Raw genomic sequence first — 24,383 nt, 5'->3', positions numbered from 1 at the left:
TAACAACACTATGGGAGAAAGATATTTGTCAGATCTGAACATGGATACAGTAAAATTCAAGCTGCATTGAGCTGCAGGAGGAATCTGAAACAAATAATGAAGACGATGATCATCTTTAATTAATTCTGTTTGATATTCCTCGTTGGATTTCTCCGTCTGGTGGCTTTCGGTGCACATTTGCAGATTATAAAAGCAGTAAATATCGTGTGCTTCTTTTCTCACCCTAAATAGTTATGTGACAGTCTGGCTGTTTGGTGGAAGCAGTGAGCGATCCAGCACTTTTGCTTGTTGGTACTTAGAAACTCATTAACCAGGACATGTGGTTTTTATAACAGCGTCTCTTCCTGTTAACTTTTAAGATCTTGGCAATTAAAACCCAGCCTACACCGGTCCTCTTGAGAAACCACTTCCATGTGTTTTATTGTCGCCCTGTCGTTCACCCCAAATGTGTTTTGCTGCTGCTGTAAAGAAAACCAGTCAAGACCAGTGATGATCAAAAAAATTAAACAATTCACAAATTAAATAGCAAAACAGCCTTAAAACTTGACCATATTCTGCTTGGTAACTTTAAAATGGACAATGCCAAAAAGAATCAACATCCAGATGCATAAAATATGAAGTAAAATGAGAAATATACATCGTTTTCAAAATTTCACTGGCATCCATTTGTTTCCAGGCCTCTTTACTTTGATACCCTTAAATGCTTTAGGAACTACCGATATCCAATATCCAAGCTTTAGACATCTTTCGGAGAACTGTTAAATCTTTCGTCTGAAAATGGAGGATAACTCAAACTCCTACCACAGTTATTCAATATACCTGTGAAAAGTTTTAGGAGACGCAGAAAACTTGGAAAAGTGCTAAACGAGAACAAAAGTGAACGATTTGACCTATAAGCAAAAGATAATGCAGAGGAAACCTAACCCTGTACAGCGATCTGAACATCTGGGCGACACACGGCAGTGGTCGCCCAGAGCCCTGTGTAGAGGCTATTCGTCAACAGGGACAGAGAAGCTGCTTAGACTTGATAGGAAAGATACAGTGAATCATGTAGGAAAACATGTTGAATTTTGATGCAGAACAGATTTTGTTTTTTTAATTGGAGAAAAATGTTGAAAACCGTCAATCGTATTCAGTTCTGTTAACAATTGTGCATCACTTTGTGTCGGTACATCTGCTTGAAGTTTTTGTTTGTAGCATGTTAATATGTACAAAACCCCCAGGAGTATAAAAACTGCAGATTCAATTCGGTTCAAATGTTGGGGAAAAAATGTCAGTTTTGACCCCCTGTGGAGCAAATCCTGGTACATTTTGTACTTTGTTTTAGCTGCATTTCTAGATGTCGATGAATTCGACCTTAATCATACCAAATGCTTTTATTGTAAAGTTGTGTTTACGCATGATGCACGTACGTCACAAATCTATGTCTGTATAAAAGAGAGAACACTGTTCTTTGTCAACAAGAGAAGTAAATGCTTTGTCCCAGATGAAAACATACATATTTGTTGGTCTGAAACAGGAGTGTGGGAGACAGAAGGGGAGTTTTACCCTGTGTTTTAGGCCCATCATTATCATATCCAGGACGACGGGGAATAAACACAAACCCTGTGATTCTGGAGATTACGTTGCTTGTTTCGCCTGTCTTCGGGAAGAACTTCCCTCTAAACGGAGCTCAACTCAGACAACTGGGTCAACTCTGCGGCGCGAGGGGAAGCTGCAGTTTAACTGCACACATGTTGGCTGAGGTCAGCTGGCTGCTCTTTGTAATTCTCATTCCTCGGAGGTGGATCATCGCAGCCGCGGGGCTGACTCACGCCCGGCTGAGTTAAAACGGCTGCAGCGCCCGGGAACACAAAGAGTCTGCTGTGAGGCTCCTGCTGAACACTTCTCACTCCGTAAAGCGCCGGCTGTGGATCCGCGGGACCGGACCTGTGGACCTGATGATGGACGGATCAGGACTCCTGCCGCCGCCGCCGCTGCTGCTGCTGCTGCTGCTGGGCCTCAGAGCTGCACTGTGTGAGGTGGAGTGGACAGAGCTGAACGAAGCAAAGGTAAAGTACACATTTATTTACCTCCGTCTTCCAAATGTAGAAATGACTTCTTGTGAAGTGAGTGTATCTTTTTCTTCTGCATACAGGCGTATTTAAAGCAGTATGGCTACTTAAATGACCCGGCTGACCCACAGGACCCTTCTTACCTGGAGGAGGTCATTGAAGCACTAAGGTGACTTTATTGTTGCTTTCTTTCAATCACACAAGAAACTCAACGGTGCCTGTCGTTGCATTTCCAAGCAACAAATGCGTCAATCAAGCATCAGTTTGCAGACGTTTAATTGTCTCAAATTGTCTGGTCAGAGTCTTCCAGGGGGTGAATGAGCTGCCCCCTACTGGGGAGCTAGATGGAGCCACGCTTGGAGTGATGAGGCAGCCCCGCTGCGGCTTGGAGGATCCGTTCAACAAAAAGTTACACAAGTTCAAAGTGATGGGTGAGTCAATTGTTCGTTTTAGTCTGAAAACTTCAGTCGCTGCGTGAGGGGCAGAATCTGAAGTCATAAACTGGACAGCTGGAGAAAAATCACACTGCAAAACAAGTAAAGGTTCAGAAAACATAGTACCTTTAGCAAGTACTCGAACCTGCTTCAAGCCAAATTAGCTTTCTAATTTGGTTTTGATGTGGGGGATTGTTTTGGTCATCAGATGGTGAAGAGGAGTTTGTGGAGTTAAACACAGGACAGGAAAACGTACTAGAGGCAGTCAGATATGTGCTAAAATGGTCCAGTCAAAGTCCAGGTCTAAGTCTTTTTGAGAGTCCACTCCACTCTGACTTGGAAGAACAGGCAGAGATTTCAGTTCCAGATGTGCGAAGCTGGTGGAGACATAACACAAACGTTCTGCAGATGTAATTTGAAGTATGACGACTGAAAAGGCCTGGATCCAAACGCATCACACACTTTTTAGGTTTCAGTTTGTAAACATATGAAACCTACGTATCATTTTCTTCCATTAAACTGTGCACTACTTTTGCACTTGATTCAAATAAAATCCTGATGAAATACTGTGAGGTTTGGCGATATGTCGCTCCAAAACATGAAAGGTGCGACTTCCTTCAAACGAGGTTTTAATGGCGACTCACAGTAAAGGATTCTTGTTTTTCTCAGGTCGTTGGAGGAGGAAGAGACTCACTTACCGCATCTATAACTACACACCTGACATGGTGAGGTCGGAGGTCAGGAAGGCCCTCCGCTCTGCCTTTAAATACTGGAGCGACGCGGCTGATCTGACGTTCACAGAGATCGACTTTGGCAGAGCAGACATCAAGATCTCCTTTCATAAGAAAGACGGCTTCTGCCCAGTCCCGTTTGACGGCCGGGGTCTGTTCCCTTTCCAGATCCACTTGTGTTCCCCTCACAAACCATTTAGCAGGAACGTAATCTTGCTGTGTGTGTGTGTGTGTGTGCGTGCGTGCGTGTGTGGCTGGTCCTTGCAGGTCGCGTACTGGCTCATGCCGAGTCACCAGAATCTGGCGTCGTCCATTTTGACGAGGACGAGTTCTGGACGGAGGCATCGTACCACGGCACTAACCTGCGTATCGTGGCTGCCCATGAAATAGGCCACGCTCTGGGACTGGGCCACTCCCAGTTCAGGAGCGCCCTGATGGCGCCGGTTTACGCTGGTTACCGCGTCAACTTCAGGCTGCATTCAGACGACGTTAACGGCATTCAGACACTTTACGGTGAGTGCAGTGAGAAGAGCTCCTGTGACGGTTCACGATAATTATTACGATTCTGACAAAGTGAATCAACCTTCAAATAGACGGCGAGCATTTAAATGAGCAGCAAATCGTATCCCAACTCAAGAGAGCAAATCATTTACTTTCATGTCCCAAGATGTCGAAAAGGGGAAATATTTATGATTTCCTCAAACTTTAGATTCCAATTTGTGTTGCAGGCAAACCCATCAGCACCATAACGTCCAGTACACCGACCCTGGGCAGCCCGGAGCAGGGCAGCCCCATACCGGACCCCTGCACTGCAGACCTGGATGCCATCATGTTGGGTATGTCACCTTGAAAATAACCAGAACTATATTAAATTTTCCTTCTATTTTCAAAGTATATGAAACTTACAGGACACTGTTGACTCGATCGAAAGCGATTGTTAGTTGATTTATACATAAATGTTTAACAGATTCTATAATAATACCAGAATCTGTTTTACTCAGGACCATGGGACAAAACCTTCGCCTTCAGTGGGGACTATGTGTGGACGATCTCTGATATGGGCCACAACAGTCCCATAAGGATCAACAGACTGTGGTGGGAACTCCCGGGCAGCCTGAACGCCGCCGTCCACTCACAGAGAACCAACAAGACCTACTTCTTTAAAGGTACAACCATTTCTGAGCCTCTGTTGGGTTCATTCTGCTCTGCAGCTGCTGCTGCTTCTAAACATTAAACGTCTGGACTCTTTGTGGTCACAGGCAGTAAAGTGTGGCGGTACACCAGGTTCACGCTTGACTACGGCTACCCCAAACAGGTCAAGCGCGTCCCTCCTAACATCGACGCAGCCTTGTACCTGCACATTAACCAGAAGCTCGTGTTCATAAAGGTAGGCAGTTATCACAGTTCATGAGAAACGTCACATTCCAACGTGTCGAATCCACAATCCTTCTGTAAAATCATTGAATTATTGTTGAATTATGAATATAATCTCATGTCACTCTTCACGCATGTGGCTACCATTATTTTTAATGAGTTATTGTTAAAACTCATTACAAATAAATTGTTTGTGTGATTTTGATTTCATTTTTTTTATTTAAAGGAGACACTGCAATTGCAAAATTGTGCTTTTTGACAGTAGCAGATTTAACATTTATGCACATTCGTAATGAAAACGCCGCTACGTAAATTCCTTTGAATGGAATTTGCCTACGGTCCACTTCGCCACATTTTTTCGTTCCACTAAACTTTCCATTAACACTCCCCGAGCAGTCAGTTTCCCCAGCTCTCTGTAGGCGACTCTCCTTTTGAATGGAGTCAGTGACTGAGTCAACAGTCTCCCCCTTTGATTTTGGACGTATTTTTATGAGACACTGAATTTGAGATTTTCATTCAGCCGAAAGCCGCAACACTGAAATAACCCAGAAGATATTTATTGAGATGCACAAGCCTTCATGTTTAACAACCTTGACTCTTTTGCTCTTTGTCTCCGCAGGGGTCGGACCACTGGCAGTTTGACGAGGTGAAACCCAACCTGTCTTTCCACCCTAAGCCGCTGAGCAGGCTCATCAGCGGCCTGCCGTCCTCTCCTGACGCAGCCTTCACCTGGGACAACGGAAAGATCTTTTTCTTCAAGGGCGACAACTACTGGCGAGTGAACGAGCAGCTGACAGTGGACAGGTGGTACCCGCAGAGCAAGGCGAAGCGATGGATGAGATGCTAGCGACCCACCACCAGGGGGCAGCAGCAACTAGAGGACAGGGCTCTGACTCCAATCCGAGGGCATTGACTAATAAACCTGGACATCAGTGACTGTGAATTGGGTGAAAAATAGTGAGAGACTGACTGACTTCACTTCACTGGATTTCATTACTGTTGAGCCCCTTCAGGCTGATTCGTGGAGAGCAGAGAGTCTCCACAGGCTGATGAATTATGTAAGCTTCAGTATAATCCTGAGGAGAAATGGAGGCCATCTGTTTTCCTTTTTTCTTCCACATATGTGTTGGATTATGTGTTGCAACACTTTTCTTAAGATGTTACATTATGGCTTTATTTCTTGCATGTTGTGCATGTTTTGGATCAGATTATTATTATTATTTTTACAGAGAAAATGTGAGATTTTATTAAATAAACAGACATCGTCAACGACGCAAACGTTTTGCTCTGTCAGCAGAAGAAGCTGTTCGTAATTACATAAAAATCAGACAACTATGCTACGTTCATAATGATGAAAGAACGGTCTGTCCTGCATTGTGCTGTCTGCACAAAAAAAAGAGACTAAAAAAAAAAAAAATTTGGAGGCGCCATGGCAATTCCAACCAATCAGAGGGTAGGAAATCCTCCCCATGACCTCTTTATTGAGGATGAAACATGCAGTGAGTAATGCTGCCGGAGTTGCTAAGAACCAGAGGAGACAAACAGTGCTGCACATTCGAGCCAAATTTTGAGTTAAAACTGGTTTTTTTTTATTAAAATCTGTGAAAACTATTAACAAGTATTTACACATACAGGCAACAAGTGTGCTGTTTTTGAAAAACAACAAATGAAACATTAAATCTTTAAACACAACCTACAAAAAAAGGCAAAAAAAACTCTCAAACATGCAGTTTTGCTCTTTAAAAAAAAAACACTACCAGGTACTAGATTATCACATAAATTACGTTTATAAAACATGAGCATACATCTTTTACTGACTGTGTTCTGACCAAAACTATTGCAGTAAAAACAAGAAAGAAAAGGAAAACAGATCTACGGTAGATCTAAAACAGATCTTGGAGGCTCCAGCAGAAAAGATTGAAGAACAGTTTCTGCAGATTTCTCATACTTTACATTGTCAGACGCCATGAACTCGCATCACATCTCACCGTTTATCACAAAACAAACAGAGATGCACCAATCAATCGACCAGATATTGGAAATGAGCTAATTTTCCTTCACTGAGCTCTGATCAGCAATTCTGAACAAGCCAACCATTTCTTCCCCACATGCATTTTGTCAGTGAATGACCCGTCTTGGGTTAAAAACACTGTCTATGCAGTAATTTAATGCTAATCCACTGGCGCAGATGAAACAGAACAGTGTCGACATTCTGATGTGTGAATGTGATTTAATCTTCTCAGAACTTTGTGGATCAGGGTTTTCTAATATTCCAGTAAAATGTTAAACCAAATTCAAAAAAAAGAATGCGAACGTAGGAAAGGCCCAATATTTCCACCAAAATATTATTAATCACACCAACTTTTTGTATAATGTCTAAATATGATTAAAATGTCTTTTTTTAAAAATCATCTAAAGATTACAATCAGTCAATTTTTCTTGATCAGCTCAAATACTGAAACATTTTGGATTTTTTTTTTTTTTTTACGATTTAATAAATGGATAAAGAAATACCTTTTTTTTAAGTTAAGTGGAAAAGAACTGAAAATATTTAAATTTTTAAGGCTGCAAGTCAAACAAAACCAACAGCAGGTACCTGGATGTGTTTTTCGCTGAACATCAGATAAAAGTTAGGGAGTTCAGAATAGTTCAGATAAACATTAGGGGAAGTGCTGTGACGAATAAATGGGGATGTTTTTGCTGTTTATTTTCTATTAAATTCAACACTGGAACGTCTACCGAGGAACCTGCAGTACATGTTTTACAGAAACTCAAAGACGTTTTGGAAAAAAAAAAAAAATCTGCAGAAAAACAAAAGATTGGTGCGTCTATAACAACAAAAGAAGTACATAAAATCAAACGCATTACTTCATCAAATCCTACAACCACCCAACTAGCATGTAAGACGTGTAATACTAAAACTCTTTGTGGTAATGGCTAACTTCTGAAGTACAGTACACTAAATGCAGAGATGCGTCTGTTTCTGAGGCTTCCAGTTGTTGCTGTGTATCAAATACACAAGAAGTGGAAATGGGAGACCTTTTCCTGTTAGTATCGACTGGATACTGTTTCTCTGAGAAACACAGTGGTCATAGTGGTTTTAACACCATCAAAACAGAGTTCGATGCTTGTTATCCCTCAGTGGCATTCTGTTTGACACACAGGACTCACCGCAAAACAAAACAAAAACAACAAAAAGAAACACATCCTCGCTACCAGATCTACTTCACAGCAATTAAGAGTCACTAGAGCAGTTGGCATGTGCTGCTCTGCGTGAGGAAGATCCCTAACCAAAGGAATCTCCTGATGAAGATACCTCCCACCAGGAATCAGGAAGTCCCGCCTTTTTTGCTCTGCGTTGGGTCAGACCCTGACGACTGGAGTGGTGGCTGTGAGGGGAGCCAGGGATCCGGTCTCGCAGTCCATGTCGACCATGGTCGGGTTGGTGGTGCCGAGGCTGCTAAGGGAAGTACCTGTTCCCGTCTGACGATCTCGCAGACTTTGCAGGTAGCTCTGAGAAGACCAACGGCAAATACAGAGAGACGTGAGTTACGGAGGGGAAGTAAGGCAGAAAACATTCCCCACTCATAAAAGATGTTTGCTCCTCTTATTTAAATAAATGAGAATAGGAAAAAAAAGAAAAAAGAAGTCACTACAGCACACGCCTTGTTGGGAGACACTGACCGGTGCCAGTAGATCCCCAGCGTAACGTTTCACTGGCGTGGCTTTACGGCGGTATGTGCCTTCCTGCCCACCTGCCTGCTGTCGCTTCTTGGCGTCCTTCTCTCGAATCCGCATCAGCTGAACCCGCTTCTGTCTCCGGCTGATGACAACTGCAAGAGGAAGGGCAACTTGAAAACGGCCTTTGGAAACCGATCGTGTCTGTGAAACGCTGACCGAAACATTGATCGTGAATACTTTCAGCAAACCGTCTGAAAGTATTTTAAAGGAATAGTTCAGATTACTGCTGCGATATTTTTCCGCTGGCCTGAAATTAGCTTATTCTTTAAAGATTCTTCAATAAGTCGTGTGATAAAACTGCCTCATTCTTTACTTGGATATTGAATGAGTTTTAATCTCTGGGTTTCTAGTGTGAAGAGAGCTTGTGAGGTTAGCAGAAAAAAGTTTTGTGTTGTCAAAATATTTCTGTTTGAGGTTTTGAGCAACATCTAAAAAGTGTCAGCGGAAAGAATTCCTGCAATTTGTCCAGTGTGAAAAATGTAACTATAAAATGTTTCATGAGATACGACAGATTTTCTTTTTTTTAAATTGGAAATCTATCTAGTAACATTGTAGACAAACTCAATTGTTCAACTGTACCAAAAACATTGTGATCTGGAAACCCTTCACTTCTCTCAAACTTGACTTTCACCCTCCGTGATGCTTTACTGCGCACTTCTCCAGCTGCAATGTTTTCAAAATCATTTCATTTTCAGCCTGATCCGTCTCAACCTGTGACCAGCAGACCACCAACCAGTCAAAGAACTCACTGTGGTAAGTGTCACCAATCGATACTTAGACCAACCCTCATCTGTGCAGATGCTGTAACCATGTGAAGAAGACTACTAAGTTATTTTAAGTGAAGTTAGAGGAAGCACAGGGAAAAAAGAAGAAGTGAAAAGGAAAATTGCCTTCAATGATATTTCCTGATATTTGTGTGGTTCAGTTTGTGAGAGAGTACGATAGACAATGCGAGGGCTTCATGTAAAATAGCAAAAAAGCTCCGTTTTGCTTGTATGTTTTCAATCTTTGTCTTCAGTGGAAAACGCTGAATTTTGAAATGCTGAACACCTTTTTAATAACTCAGAGTCAAGACATGGATCTGCGTGCAGCTCGATCCAACTTTGTCGGGTATAAAACCATCTAACTCAGAAACACAGCCCCGTTCAGTGGACAGCGAGGAGTTCGAATAATGAGTGTTGCTGTGGCGATCAGTGCAAATGTGTGATTTATGTGCAGTGTGGAGTGGAATGGCTCTCCTGTGCTCTGACTATTGTCAGGTATGCCGTCGAATGGACGGCTGTCAGAGTGACTGCAGTGGCGAGAAAGCGAAGGCGTTGTCTCCATAAAATCTCCAACAATCCAGAAAAACAATCGCTAAACGTATCACCAGTTGATTTAAAAAATATATCTGAAAAATCGGTAAATATAGCAACAAAGTGGGTAGGGCTAAAACATAAACATACCATGTAAAGTTAAACAGGACAGTTGTGATGATGTTAAATTTCCTCAGCCAAACCGTATGTTTTCCTTACCCTCCGTGTGTGAGAAGCTGTCGCCTGTCATCTTCCACTGGATCAGTACTCCTATGAGGCTGAGGGCGGGCCAGATGCCCAGAATGACCCAGCTGTACCAGCACAGCGCCGGCCCGGGCGTGAGGCGCAAGCAGTCATATACATGATTGGCAAGAGCCAGCATCTCCACGAAGTAATCGGCGCACACGGTCATGATGGCAGCTCCGAACACGGCCGTGGAGAGCATGGTGAAGACCTTCTGCCACTGCAGCGTCAGCACAGCGAACAGCATGCCGGTGCCCAGCAGCGTGCCCAGAGGCACCCAGAGCGTGGTCGGCGTGTAGAACTGGTGAGTGACCAGCAGGCCGGCCAGCGCCAGCAGGAGTCCCAGCAGCAGGCCGGTCATGAAGAGGCCGACGCTTCGCACCAGCATGGTGACCAGGCCGCACAGCAGGCCGATGCCGAGGCCGATGCCTGCGCTGGCCTCCACGCTCAGCTGAGTGTCCAGAATGTGCTCCTTGTGGCACAGCAGGAAGATGATGACCGAGCCGAACATGAGACCGGACAGGAACATGACGGCCTTGAAACAGCGGTAACCTAAAGCAGGAAACACACATAGAACTTTATATACTTCATAAACTGTGAAAAAAGTAAATATATTCAGGTGTCCGTGAGGAAAAGCGGTCCTCACCAAAGAAACAGTAGATGATGCCGAAAAGGCAACACATGGAGCAGATGATGGTCGGGATGATGTCATATTTTCGCTCAATTTCCAAACTACAGGCGTTGACCTCGGCCACACCTGCCCCCCCGCCCTCGGGACTCATCCCAGTGGGCTCGGCCATTTTGGTTGGACGATGGGAGCCTCGAGGCCGGCTGAACTTCAAGATTAAGGCAGACCTGCAGCTGCTGTTATCTAAGGTCCATCTGTACAGGATTGGTGACTGCAGGAGAAGAGATAAATATTAGGACAAACCTAAAGTTATATGAATCCAAAATCTGAGTTTTGCCCACTCTTTGTAAGAAAATAAAAACAGAAAGACTGACTCTGAACATGAACTTTCTTATACTTTTCGCCCATCATAACTGTGTCTGCACAGAGACTCCGAAACTCCCTGAAGAGTTTTGTGTTTCTTCCTTTGTTTCAAGAATGGTCCTGCATTTACCACCATCCATCTTTCCATTAACTCCAATGAAGTTTGATCTTCAAGACAAACATCCCCACAGCATGATTCTACCACTACCATGTCTCACCGGGGGGATACCATCTTTAGGGATAAGAACTTTTTTTAATTAAACGAAAGAAAACTAAATTTAGTTTCACCCGAGTTTGCAGCACGTTTCAGATTTAGATAGTCGACTGGTCTTTCTCACATAATCCCACTAAAAAATGCTGAAGTTTATGCTTGTGAAGTAACGCATTAGGCATTCACAAGCTGCTTATTACGCAAAGGAAGGGTACTGGTTCTTCTAGTCTATCAGGACATGTTCCAAACTGGTCTGCAGGCACAGCTGCCATCATAACCACTAAAGTCCATCTGCTGACTCTGCAGTTTCCTGTGAAGAGCTCGTGTCGTCAACTGAGAGTTCTTGGATTGATTTAATGAAGTAGCAAATGAGCCGTAACATTGGCTTTTCAGTGAAAACCGTCTCCACCCAGCTTTATGATTTTTAAAAAGAAATTCACTGTCGTCAATTTAAAACACGTCGCCCCTTATTGGGTTAAAGCTTGACCGTACGCATGCACAATATCCATATTTCTCTTCCACTTTAAAACATTTTCGAGAACTTTTCCGTTTCTTCTCAGGATTTCTGAGGGTGGACGGCTTTCAGAAGTCGTCCACCCTCCATTTGTCTTGAAAAATTATATGACATTTAAGCCGTCAGGTCTTCGGGGAGCCGCAGAGGACCGAAGGCGTATGGGTGGACTGCTCCTTCTCTGCGAGGCTGCTGGCAGGCCTGCTGTATGAGCTCACCGCAGCTGAGATCAGATTACAACTTATTCCCGTTGTCTAACTCAGTCAAACACTCAGGAACAGGCATTTCTGCCTTTGGAGCGAAATAACGCCCTGCTTCCTTCTTTATTCTCATACCTACTACCATGTTCTTCCTTACCTCAACGTGTTTAAGAGGAGGAATACGTTTCTTCTTTTTAAAGGAAAAATGAGCCACAATTATTTTGACATGTTTGCAGACATGAGGCTGTGTAATTTGCATGTCCTGCCCAGGAATGACTTTAGTAGGAAAAAATGAGACAAGCGGAAAGTTTTCCTCTCTTCTTCAGTCACAGTTTTTCTACACCTAAACTCTTGAGACATTTGCCTTTTACACCAATTCAAAACAGAAACAGATTATATGAATTTAACTTTTCCCTTAAATACCAAAATATAAAATGTAATGTATTTAAAATGGCATGCATTGCTGGCAAACAATTTTAATATGGGAAAAACAAAACAATGCAAATTAAAGAGCTTTATCAGTGAGGAAACAAATAGTTTTCTGGCAGGAAGAGGGTTTGGACTGTTGCCTTGAAGCAAGAAGACTCTTTGTGACAACTGGAGGGTGTGTGTCATGTACATTTCAGGAAATTCAAAATAAACTCCAAATTTGCAACAGATGTGAATTCATGGTTGCAAGAAGAAACTCTGCAACCCCAAATCTGATTAGAGTTCAAAACAACAACTTTTGTTTCCTTCTTGTTCGGGTGGTGTCGAGATCTAACTCTTCGTGTTTAAGAGGAAATACGTTCCTGCAAGTCTAAACCTGAACATGATTTGAGTAAAAGTGAAATACGACTGAAATGAAATAAAAAGATAACTAGCATGAAATACATTCCTTTTGTGAGTGGATGTCAGTTTAGAACCCTTTCACCTCGCTGGCTTTTATCCAACTTAACGTGACATCTGGTGTGGAAAACCTGATTGGTTAAGATCTGAATGAACCTCAGCTGAATGAACCTCTGAAACAGACCCCACCTGTGCGTCACGCGAGCCTTAAAACCTTTGATTATTTTTTGGGCTGATCAAACATAGCTAAATCTATACAACATACAAAAGTATTAAGCTTCAATCCCGTTTACTATTAAATGTTTACACAGATTCAAACACACTACACACTAACAAACGCCCACAAACCTGTTGCATTTTAAGAGCTAATTAGAAATTCACCAGTTTTCAACTTGACGGGCCCTGACCATTAAAAAACTCAAAATTCTACACTTCCCCCCATCAGTGAATGCACCATGCTACAAGTTACCATGTTGTGCAGATGCAAAAAGTTGTGAGATCAGTGGAACACTGACAGCTAGATCCCTAGAGACTATTCTGACTTTTAAGATAGATGATCCCTTTAAAATGTACCTTTGCTTCAGCTACACCACACTCACTACACTTCTCATTTTAAATGTTAGATGCCGCTGTAGATAGAATGACATTTATAAATAACAGACAGATGAAAAACCAACTGAACCGTTTTTAGTAATGTACAAGGAATTTTAAAAAAATGTTATGTGGGTCTAAATGTTGGGAAACAAAGAAGTTCTTGAGGAATATCCCATCCTGTAGTGTCTTAGAAGTTGGGTCTCATTTTTAATACACTCCCTTTTACGAATAGAGTGCGTTTACTGAAAACAATGCAGCTTTACTGCATCCAGAAAGTTACAAAAGTTTGGATGTCACAGCTTGAAACAAGATACGAACACATCCTTCCCAACAGCCAAAAACAAGATTCACAGACCAGGTGAATCACTGGTTTATGAGTGTAAGCCAAACTTACACGCTAACATCGCTGTACGCCAACATGTTTTAGCTTACATTGCTAACAGTAATTAGCTCTACAAAAAAAAAAAAAAAAAAAAAAAAAAGTTTCTTCCTAACAGATTGACTTCTCAGGAAAAACACAGATTTAAACTTTAATGTTTAGTTTTACGTCACATGTAACAGATAGAAAAGGTAAACTTTGCTTCTTCCATCAGTAAAATGCCCAGACTGCAATTAAATATATATATATAATATTATATTTATTTTTTTTAAGGGTACAGTATTGGATAGACTGGCATTCAAGCTAAATGTTGTCCAATTTCACACAGTTGCTGAGCCTAGTACAAAATAAAGTTGACAAGAAAATTGTTGGATGATGCAAAATGGGCTTTTTGTCCTTTCCCTGTTTGGAGTATAAAATGTGTTTTCAGTAAAAAGATACAAATGATTATGACCAAGGTTTTTATTGACGTTCTTTTGCAGAGCTTGGAGAAAACTAGCTAACTTGCACTGAATATTCTCTCGAGGCTCAGGATCGATTATTCATCATCAGGGGTTTTTGTGATTTTTGCGGGGCTTCACAAAACTTTAGTTAGTCCTGCTTCTTTTCTGGACCCCCCACTGCTGCCATTCACCAGTTCACTAAATTTGTATGGTCGGCATGTATATAAAAAGCAAACAACTCGGGTTGTAGCAGTATCCCTGCTTCTCCTCTGCATCTTTATGTGCTCTCCTTTTTGAGTCTGCATGGTTTCCTCTCAGTGCCACTAGAGGTCACAGCATGGGCCTCAGAGTCTTTGTTTTGCCCCATAATGGCTCTATTCTCCCCCTTCAGCATTGACTTCCAAGCCTGCCTTGACATAAGACACCACTGTGATGAAGGGAGGTAACGTGAGACAGAGACATGGGAGTGTACTACTTCACACTGCTAATGCTGACTAAAACAGTACTTTAATGTGAAACAAACTGTCAGAGGTGCTGATAAACAGGGCCTCAAGTTTGTTAATGCACATTTCAACCTGTTTACATGGAGCACCATCGAACTCTGGGCTGTTTTACTTTTGGTTTTCCGAGTCAGGATTCCAACTTTAAGGAATCTATAAGACTTGTTTAGACTTGAAATTCAGAAATGACTACTTGTGAGTACAAATTGAGAAGTGTTTTGCAGCTGAAGTCTAGCCCATGACATTTGCCGTCAGCGTTTTCCCATTTGATTTATGTAGATTTCCAACGGAGCAAACCGGATCCACAACCAAAAACCTGGTTTTTGTACAACTGCTTGAGCTTCTTTCAAACCTGTTAGTATGACTTTTAATCTTCTTAATTAAAGTCAGGATTTATAAGCCGAGAAGAACAGTTTATGTGTGTGAAGAAACACATATGGTGTCTTACTGCAGTGTGATCAGAAAATTATATCAAAACTGTCTGGAAAAATAACTGGACCTTGTTTCAACAAAATCATTTCAGAACTAACTCTAAACACAGAATTTTTATTTTACTTTATAGAAATGTTTTATGGTAAAGATTAACAATTTTTCACAGCAATCAGAAATGACAATAAAAAGTTGCTTGCCGCCATTTCCCAGTCCTTAAAGTGAAATTGGACTCAGGCAAATGGATAGATAGAATAGACAAAAACAACATTTTCTGGTTCTAATGTCAAATGACTGGCTTGAACACTTGCATGTTGAATGTCAGTAAATATTAAACGCTTGCAAATAATTAAGTCGCCACTCCTTTTTTCTACTGTGTGGAAAACATAAAGCAGGCTGCAGAGGGGCTGTCAGAAGATATTTTTTGCTGGCCTTAGATACCCCCTGGTACAATTGTGAGCAGAGCAGGTTACGGCGCTCGGCTGCTGGGAAAGACGCAAAGCTGACATTAAGTTCTCCACATTGCTAATTTGGGTGTGTTTGATCAGGGCTTGGTCTTGTGTGGTTACAGCCAGGGGGATTCTGCAATTCCTCCACTTAAATGACAGCCAAGACCAGCTGAGAGGCCAGAAAACCTGCCGCGTTACGGATCGCTCTCCCGCCTGCTGGCTTTAAAGATCCGCCCAGGATCACACACACTTGTGGCTATAAATCACGGCACCTTAGGAGCCAAACACAGCAACCAGCTGAGGGACCGGCCAGGTCTTGACAACTGTAACTACCGGTGTGAAGCCGAAAGGTCTCGGAGGGAATACAAAATGATGCAACAATGTGTTGTCTACATCACAGCTCCTCATCACAATAGCGTGCTCCAAGCCATTTTGAGCGAGACATCAAATACCCAGTTTCCTGTCCCTGCACGGCAGGAAGTGCACAACCAAAAGAGGAAGTGGAACATCATGTTTCAGCAGGAACTTAATCCTGTGTTTGTGACAAAGAGTAGAGACAGAACAGAACAAGTTTGGTCATCACGCACGGAGAGCAAAATTCACAAAAGAGAGCCAGGTGAAAGTATAGCCGGTTAAATAAACACTTTGATCCGAAACTCGAGGAGAAAAGTGAGCAGCGTAATGAGACACAATAAAAATAAGCTTTTAATCTGCCCTGCAGGCTGATCTATAAGTGAAACCATTGTGTTGCAAATTTCTAATGTGCATGGCTGCAACTGAGACGGGATTTTGCACACAGCAGTTACTATGATTTATGTCTGTTGAAACAGCTTGACTAAATAAATACAGTCAGCTGATTTTTACCTTTACCACTCATTTAAAATATGCTTTCGCTGAACTCAAACTCTGTTTTTGAGCCTGTCGCAGTTAACACAAACATGTCAAAATTAATTAATGTCCAATAATAAACTTAGAAAAACTGATCATTTATTGGCTTATTCACCCTTTCTACCTCCTGAAGAAGTAAACATAACACAGCACTGAAACTGGAGAAGCACAAAAAATGTCGGCTTAGTCCAAGTATGGCTCTGCTTTTAAACCACTTGAGTTAAATATACTGGAAAACACTAAGCTCATCCTGGGGAAACTTTATGTTCCGATATCTGACACCCGATGAAACGCCTCGGATGTGTCTCCAGCTCTGAGGAACGATCCATGCTTTTCCCCACTCTACAAAACTAGCAGCCAACTGGACACATTTTTGATACCTACTTAACAGGGGCAAACGTCTTTGACAAACTGTGAAGCCACTGCTAAAAAATACTCCTGATTCATATATTTTCAAGTGAGATTTGTATCTATACGTTCTCTGGGATTCTAGTCCAAAAGGTGTTGACACATACATGGTGATTAATGACGTCATAATTTATTTAAAAATTGTATTTTCATTCATATTTTATGCCTTAAACAGGGACTGGGTCTGCAAATAAGACGGTAGCTGGTCTGCTGAAAGAAAATTTGTCAATGTGACAACGTTTACCAGAAGAGCTTTAAGGTTCTCTTTTAGTTTGGTTCGAGAGTATCATCTCTCATGTTTCATTTATCAGAACCGTAATCAGTGGAAATATAGTGTAAACTAGATAGTATAAAGAAAACCTGATATTTAATTTTACCACAATGTTATTTATGGTGATTTCCCACATGTTCCTCACTTGAGTCTCCCAACACAAAGGTAAAGTAAATGGAGCACTGTCTGGCAGTTTTATTTACATTTTCCTATCAGTCACTCAACTTGTTGAGTTTATTTTTGAAGTTAAAAGAGCCAGAAACAAATGAAACATGAGTGGGAAAACCCCTTCAACACCATGTCTCTGCTGCTGTGGTTTCTAGTACAGAAACACAACGGTTGGCATGCAAGGACGCTATTTAGAAATATGCGTATATCCAGTCCACAAACCATGTATGCAGCTCCTGAAAAAATTGTACCTGGAAGTTGATGGAAGTTAGTCATGTCAGAAAAATATCTTTATGCAAAATATTTGTATCAGTGTGGATTAAGCATTTCTTAAAATTCAGACATTTCCACATAGTCATGTTAAGAGAAAAATGCACTTTTTCAGATTTCCAAACATCTGTTAAATATGCTCTCTAATTAGCTGCCTTAGTACTTTTTCTGTCCACTCTGGATAAAAACTAAGCTTCAGTTCCTTCACTCCTGTTAAATCTGCAAAGGGACTAAAGCATGTCATTGCATGATGCATGCTTGTGTGTCATACGCAGCATTTTCTCATTAATCTGGTGATTTCCATCTGCAGATTGAGTTGCACCAAGTCAGAGCTGTAATTCAAATGTTATGGGTGGAGTGCGCAGCATGTGGGGTAAGGAGGGGCCGTTGCATAACTCTCCATTAAGGTCTCTAAAGTCTAGAGGAATTAAAGGTAAACTTTTTGGCGACAGCATGTGTGTATTCTTTGCTGAAATTTTTCTGAACTTATCTAGACTTATGTTTTTTACTTTCTTCCATGTAGATGGAGTTATTGTACAAGATCCCAACAGGTCAGTGTGTCACACAAAAGATACAAATGATTTAAAATGAAGAGTCAGATAAAAACAGAGCTGTGTTTCAGACCTCCAGAGAAGTGGCCATATATGTCAGCAGCAGCTCTGTCATTTAGCTCAGCCGTTTAGCTCTCTCTGTTAAATTTCACTCTGCGGTCACTGAACCTCCTACAGCAATCTCACAAACCTAGAATGTCATCCATGGCCTTTATTTTCCTAGTCAGCCAGGCACCCTATCATATGAGCTATGTTTAAAGTGCCATAAGTAGTCCATAGTACGGTGTTTCAGAGTCACTGAAACCACTTTTGTTGTGGCCACCATTTGGACAATGAGGGTTTTCTTGCAGGAAGGAGTCACCAGACTCGTCCATCTCTAATACAAACTTGTGTTGTTCTGCATTTCAGCTCTTCCAGATGAGACTACCTCTACTCCAGCCACTCCATACTACAGATAGGGTGGAATCATAACCGAAACAATAAGGACAGAGTCAAAAGCAGTCCAACTTTGATCAGCCTCTGGCTCTCTGTGCCTCTTTTCCTGCCTACCCTTACCCCCCCCCCCCCCCTCCTCCTACCCCCAGAGCTAGGAAGAGTTTCCTCTTTGGGTTTTCACAGGGATTAAACCATCTGGTGCTGTTAGAGGAGCTCTGCTCCTCACCAAGTGGCTGTAAGTACAGACTGTAAGCACCCCAGTAAAGAGAGGGCCTGAAGGCTGTCATCAGAGTCCCAAACCAAAAGGCAGTCCCAAGCTTGATCACAGTAAAACCAAAGGGCAGGGCTTTCTGGGAGCAACAGGGATCATAAGTAGACATTATAAATGTTTCACAAAGGAGGGTGGAAGATATCTCATACTAGGCCTGGCCCGGATGAGATTCTCTCAGGATGACACCCCCCGAGCAAAGATTTCACGGTTTTATGGTTTCTATACAAAGCTAGCTTGTACTTTAAGAAGAATGGCTTTCTTTCCCTCCTTTGGTGTCCAAATCACAGCTGTTCATGTTTTTTTACAACCAGAAATATATATATTTTTCAGAACAGTGGGTTTTGTAATTCTTGTAAGCAAAAAAACAAATATATTAACTGATTAGCTTTCATTTGAGTATCTAACCAGCAGTGAACAGCAACAAGTGGTGGAGGGGAATAGACAATTCAAACAGTCAGAGAAGATTCTGCTAACTTCAGCATTTAGACAGCATTTCACACTAAGCAATGCATGATGATGCTAAAGCTGACGCACATTAGCATCATCATTGAACACATTTAAAAAGAACAAGAAAAAAGTCAATTATATTAGTTTGATTTTCACAAAATTAACTCAAATTAGTCTTTACTAAAAGCTGAACAACCTTCTTTTAGTCACCTTGTGGCATGTCCTCTTTGTTTTTGAGTATTTTGAGTCCAAAATGCAGTTAGTCCCTCACCTGAAGTCCAATTTCAGGCTAGAACCCGACATTGTCACTGTGCATAGATAATGGAGGGAAAGCTGTTAGTATACACTTTTGCATTAGCACTTCTGTTTGCTTCTCATTGGAACAAGTGGCACAAGTAATGCTGTAAAGTATTGATTTGTGAGCATGTACTTTTACTGTTTCACCACACAAAATGAAGAGAAATCCATTGTTTTCAGCTGGAAACATGAACCAGCTCAACATGGGTGATGCCATTTTCACACCCGAGCTCCGATTTCAGAGAACAATTCAATTCATCGTCGGACTCTCACATGCTCTGCATAACAAGCCGGTACTAATTACCATATAGTTCTGTGAAACCCTGATATGAACGCCTGGTTCGGTGCTTATGAATACAGCCTTTATTACTCTGGGTCATCACATCTTAGTCCTCAAATGCTTTTCCTTAGTAAGTAAGGATAATGAGGGAACTCTTGTAGATTCCAAGTTGTCACCGTTTGTGTTTTTCTCAGCAAAAAACAAACAAACATATTTGTTCAAAAGACAGGAACTAATCTTTAAGCAAGAAAATTAAAAGTAGCAGTCTTCATTTAGCCATCTGACAGGCAGTGTGCAGCAGTAGGTTTAGGATGGTGCCGAGTTGTGACTCATTGAAAGGGCTTAAGGTCATTGTAAAGGCATAACAAGCTTTTAGACTTAGAGACTTAGACTTAGACTTGACTTTATTGATCCCTTGGGAAGACTCCCTCAGGAAATTATAGTTACCAGCAGCTCACAGGCAAAAATGTGGCACACAGTAAGCATACACAAAATACAAAAAAATACAAATTAAATACAAAACAAAGAATATAAATACAACACAAAAGGAAATTATAGCAATTTGGTCGATAGATTGACCAGTGATATGATATTGAGGTTTGAACCTCAAAAGTTAAAGGTTACCTTTAATTAATTCTAGAAAACTCAAGTCTCTCTGGTATTTTCACTGACATCTCATTGAAATATCCCTAAACCCTACTAAAAGTTTCAAGAAAGCAACTTTTAAAAAAACCTTAGTGTACAAGATTTCCCCCAGAAAACTTGCTAAGCTCTGTGGTTGGGCATTGGGGCAGACATTCATCCAGCAGCCCGTTGTGTTTTTGAGTAAAAAAATGTTTAAAGTTGACAGAAAATATGAAAATATCACATGATAATTATGTATTATTGAAAGATTGGTAGAGAAATACCTGAACAACTATGAAATCTTACAAAAAATACAAACATTTTAAAAAGACTTCAATAAATAAACAACGCTTAGCCTGGTGGCCCGCCAGGCTTACAATACTATGTCTTGACATCACCAACTGTCCTAATATATGCCTCTACCTGTGCGATAAACACCTGTTTCAGTGCTAAACATTACAGCCCGTATTAGTCCGTGTCATCATGGATATACAGCTGCAACCTTGAGCAGTTTCCAAGACCTCAGGGTTTTATATTTTTTGCAGCCGGACATACTTGTTTTTTTTTTTTAAATACCAGAATTTCAGCCAGCTGACTGGCAGTGCACGGCGACATGGAGGTTTGCAATTATTCTTATGCAAAGAACTTGAAATTGCATGGACGTCTAAACAGAAACATTTTTAAAAGCAGTTTTAAAAGCCAACTTTAAAAAAAAAACTTTAAAAAAAACTGCTACAAGCTCGTGGCTTCTGGTTAATTCCACTAACTTGGCTGTATTTAAGTTAGCAACAACAAATGAAATCACAAATTTGAATGAGATTTTGAGAGCTTTCTAGTCACTTTTGGTTCTGGTTTATCTAAGCCAGGACTAATTAACACACATTTCTGTGCAACTTTGGTATGAACGCCTGATTCGGTGCGTTATGAATACAGTCTTTATTAGCTCGTCTCGTCATGTCTTTGTCCTCAAAGCCTGCAGGATGAGTTGAATTATGTGTTCGGAACGAGAAACGGCTAATTGCAGCCATGGAGGCAGCCTGGCGACGAGCTCTGGAGCAAACATCTCCAGCTGGAGAGACTTTGGCACCAAGGATCCGGGATGAAAGCGTTTTCCAAAACAAAACCGGTCCAGGTTAATACCTGGTGCTGGTAAAGTAGTTTAACTGACACCGTCTTAAAACTTTTCAGAAGAGCTAGCGTAAAAAAAAAACCACACACACACAAAATAAACAGCAACATTAAAAAAAAACTCACCGGTCAGCCGAGCGTCGGTTCTCCAGCTGAAACTTGTCAGGCAGGAAAAACAAAAAAAAACTGCCCACCATTCAGAAACACAAAGACAGGGAAGCTAGCTACCGAGGACGACCGCTTTTCTCTCACTTTATCCCGAGGCTGTGTTCAAACTAGGAGGCTTCCTCCAACACCAGCGGCATCGTTTTGTTCCCCTCCCTGCTTTATGCAAATCTCTCTCTCTCACTTCTCCTGACGTCAGATGTGAAGAAAGTCAGAGCGGCTTTCTGCTCATGGCCGTTAAACTTTCCGTCTGGGACTCGACAGGAGTTCAAACCTGTCGCTCTGAAAGCAGGAAAAATAAATAAATAAATCTCGACATCGCTTCTTTTCTAAAACAAATAGCACAACAAAAGAGAGGAAAGTTTTCTCCCTCCTCCTCCTCCTGGCAGCCTCCAGCCTCGGCGGTTGGGCCGTTGGAGAGCCGTTGGGAGGGGGTGTTAGCCTGCGGGGCTAGCTGCCCCAACAGGCTACTAAAATGACTCTTTCGCCTCTTGTTGAGTCTGAACGGAACAATGGTGGACTGACTGGGTTATCGGCTGCCGATTTCATTCAAGCCATTGTTTTCTGATTAAACTTGGAAATAGCGTTAAGTTAGCCAGGGGCGGCCCAAGATGTTATGGGGCCTTAAACAGAATTTGATTCGGTCCTTTCACACACAAAAAAACAAAAACAAAAAAAAACAGCTTCTCAATATTCATCTTTTGAATACGCGAAGGAAATGCAGTTTAGGTAGCTGAGATACCAAGGTGCAATCTGCTTGACTTATTATTAGCCGGAAGCCTAATTCATCTTCCTTGACTATGATTTCCTGTAAAGCCTTATGGTGACCAACACGGCCATCTTGGATTCCATCTTCAACCTTGAGACTTTTTACTGCATATCCTTCTCCCTTCTCTTTCTGCCCATTTCAATAAAGGCCACAATTCTGCAAAAAAATAAAAAAATTAAGAGAGGATAGATGAGAGATACAGATGTGCTACTCAAACATTTGCTAAACAGCTTTGTGTTGTAACTCATTGGGGCCCTAAGTCATTGCTTACTATGGCTTAGGATCACTCTGAGGAAGTTTGCTTTTACTAGATGAATTTAAACACAGAGGATAATGCTGGGTTAGTGGCTTAACAATCATACTTTCTGATAATATCTCTAATCTGACAACAGACTCAAAAGATCTCAAACACAATTTGGGTAATCAGGGTCTTATCTGTGTCTTTGAAGCTAAAAGCTTTTCAAAACATTGATTTAGTCAGTCAGATGGCATAGTGAGTGAAAGTTTGAAAACATCTCAGCTCTTTGTAGGATTTAATTGCCCTTAAAATGATTCATGAGCCTGCATTTTTGGGCAAAGCCATGTGCTTCGCCCTCATTTGTTCATTATGCAACAGCATTATGAACAAATGACGGCATTTGGCAATCAGTACTCTCTTAATAAGGGCCTCATTTGTGAAAATCACTTCAGTCAGTCTCAATAAGATTCACGTTGGGTCAATAACACAGGATTTGGATTCAAAGCTGGACATTTTAATCAATGCTATTTTTTTTATGTTTTGTATTGAAACTTGTCTTTTGATGGGTGCGGGGGGGTTAAAAGCTGCAGACAGGACCCTGACAGATTGCACCGGTACGATCAGAAATGAACTGCAGCTGAAAGGATTGGCTGTAGAAGCACTTTTTCTTCGCAGCGTCTGCCAGACTCACAGGAGGAGGTTGTTTGAGTACACAAACAACCTCATAAAGATACCTGATGAATAAAACCTAAGCATATGTATGCATGAAGTTAGTACATTATCTGATCTTAAATGGTAAATACGTGATTGCACAATGTAATTACGACATGATTTTTGGACAGTATTCAGCAGTTTATGCTGAATACTTTTTTATGAGAGATAAATAAACAACAATGTTGTTTCTCCTTATAACTTTAACACCTAATGATTCAGTAATAAACAATTACAAGGGAGCTCTAAAAGGCCTTTCAAAAGTTGAGTTATAATTACTATCTGGCAAGAAAATGTGTGTTTTGGTCCTTTCTAATCACTTAAACAATGCTCTATACCTGCCAATGTATAGTTTATTAAGTATTTACCATTACGTAGCTAATTAACTTGTTATTTAAAAGTGGATATGCAAATTTCTTTAACTGTATTTTACTTTGGATTTATTAGTAAACAAAATCTCTTATTACAGTATGCAAGAAAATATTACTCATATACTTCTCTTGAAAATGGAGATTAGAAAATTATAAGTTCTTCGTGCGAAGAAGCAGTTCAGTATAAATTAGATTGCTGCGTCTGTCAGAAACCAGACAGATGGAAAGTATGAGTGTGACTTTAAGGTGCGTTTCAACATGAAACTCTTTACAAAATCCAAGAGAGGAAAGGGAAATTACCGTTCCTATTCTGGAGAAGGGAAATTATTATTTAGTAATAAATTCCTTGTTAAATGAAAAGCCTGGCAGGTTTCCCTGAGAACTAACCTCAGGCAGTGTGACGAATAATTGGAGGGATCTCTAACGGCCTAGTTCATGTGACCTCTGCTTTGACTTGAAGTAAGTGCCTTCCAGTGATTTGTTGCCCAAATGTAAAATCACTTTAACTGCAACATTATTATTGATTTCTCAAGTTTTTTACTGGACTTCTGTAAGGCTAATGGTCTAAAATTGCTCAAAAGAAACCAAACAAACTAAAACATTTAGTTTATAATGTCCTCCTTATCCCTTAAACTTTTTCAAATGTTCTTACAACTACAATTGTTTTCCAGTAAAAAATCTGAT

At 41.1% G+C, this 24,383-nt stretch overlaps 2 protein-coding genes across 3 annotated transcripts; one reads left to right on the top strand and one right to left on the bottom strand.

Annotated features, from left to right (window-relative positions):
- The first annotated feature begins 1,299 nt into the window (after positions 1-1,299).
- Positions 1,300-5,865, top strand: mmp19 (matrix metallopeptidase 19). The gene is made up of 9 exons (XM_055026275.1): positions 1,300-2,051; positions 2,138-2,223; positions 2,355-2,485; positions 3,158-3,370; positions 3,487-3,732; positions 3,948-4,055; positions 4,221-4,385; positions 4,479-4,606; positions 5,213-5,865. The coding sequence occupies exons 1-9, from the start codon at positions 1,941-1,943 to the stop codon at positions 5,438-5,440; spliced, it is 1,416 nt and encodes a 471-aa protein (XP_054882250.1). The 5' UTR covers positions 1,300-1,940; the 3' UTR covers positions 5,441-5,865.
- A 1,198-nt stretch (positions 5,866-7,063) lies between these two features.
- On the bottom strand, positions 7,064-22,062 carry LOC129356746 (transmembrane protein 198-like). 2 transcript variants are annotated; one of them, XM_055026304.1, is made up of 5 exons: positions 21,572-22,060; positions 10,519-10,771; positions 9,849-10,424; positions 8,278-8,426; positions 7,064-8,106 (listed from the first exon to the last, which is right to left on the bottom strand). In XM_055026304.1, the coding sequence occupies exons 2-5, from the start codon at positions 10,670-10,672 to the stop codon at positions 7,957-7,959; spliced, it is 1,029 nt and encodes a 342-aa protein (XP_054882279.1). In that variant the 5' UTR covers positions 10,673-10,771; positions 21,572-22,060; the 3' UTR covers positions 7,064-7,956. The 2 variants fall into 2 exon arrangements, with proteins under 2 accessions (XP_054882279.1, XP_054882284.1); XM_055026309.1 differs by having other exon boundaries at positions 7,953-8,106; positions 8,349-8,426; positions 21,572-22,062.
- Between the last annotated feature and the right edge of the window lie 2,321 nt (positions 22,063-24,383).

This window comes from Poeciliopsis prolifica, unplaced genomic scaffold (assembly GCF_027474105.1).
Source record: "Poeciliopsis prolifica strain line A6 unplaced genomic scaffold, Auburn_PproV2 SCAFFOLD003, whole genome shotgun sequence".
Classification (NCBI taxonomy): Eukaryota; Metazoa; Chordata; class Actinopteri; order Cyprinodontiformes; family Poeciliidae; genus Poeciliopsis; species Poeciliopsis prolifica.
The sequence above is the reverse complement of the archived record's forward strand: the minus strand, read 5'-3'. Positions and strand labels throughout refer to the sequence as shown.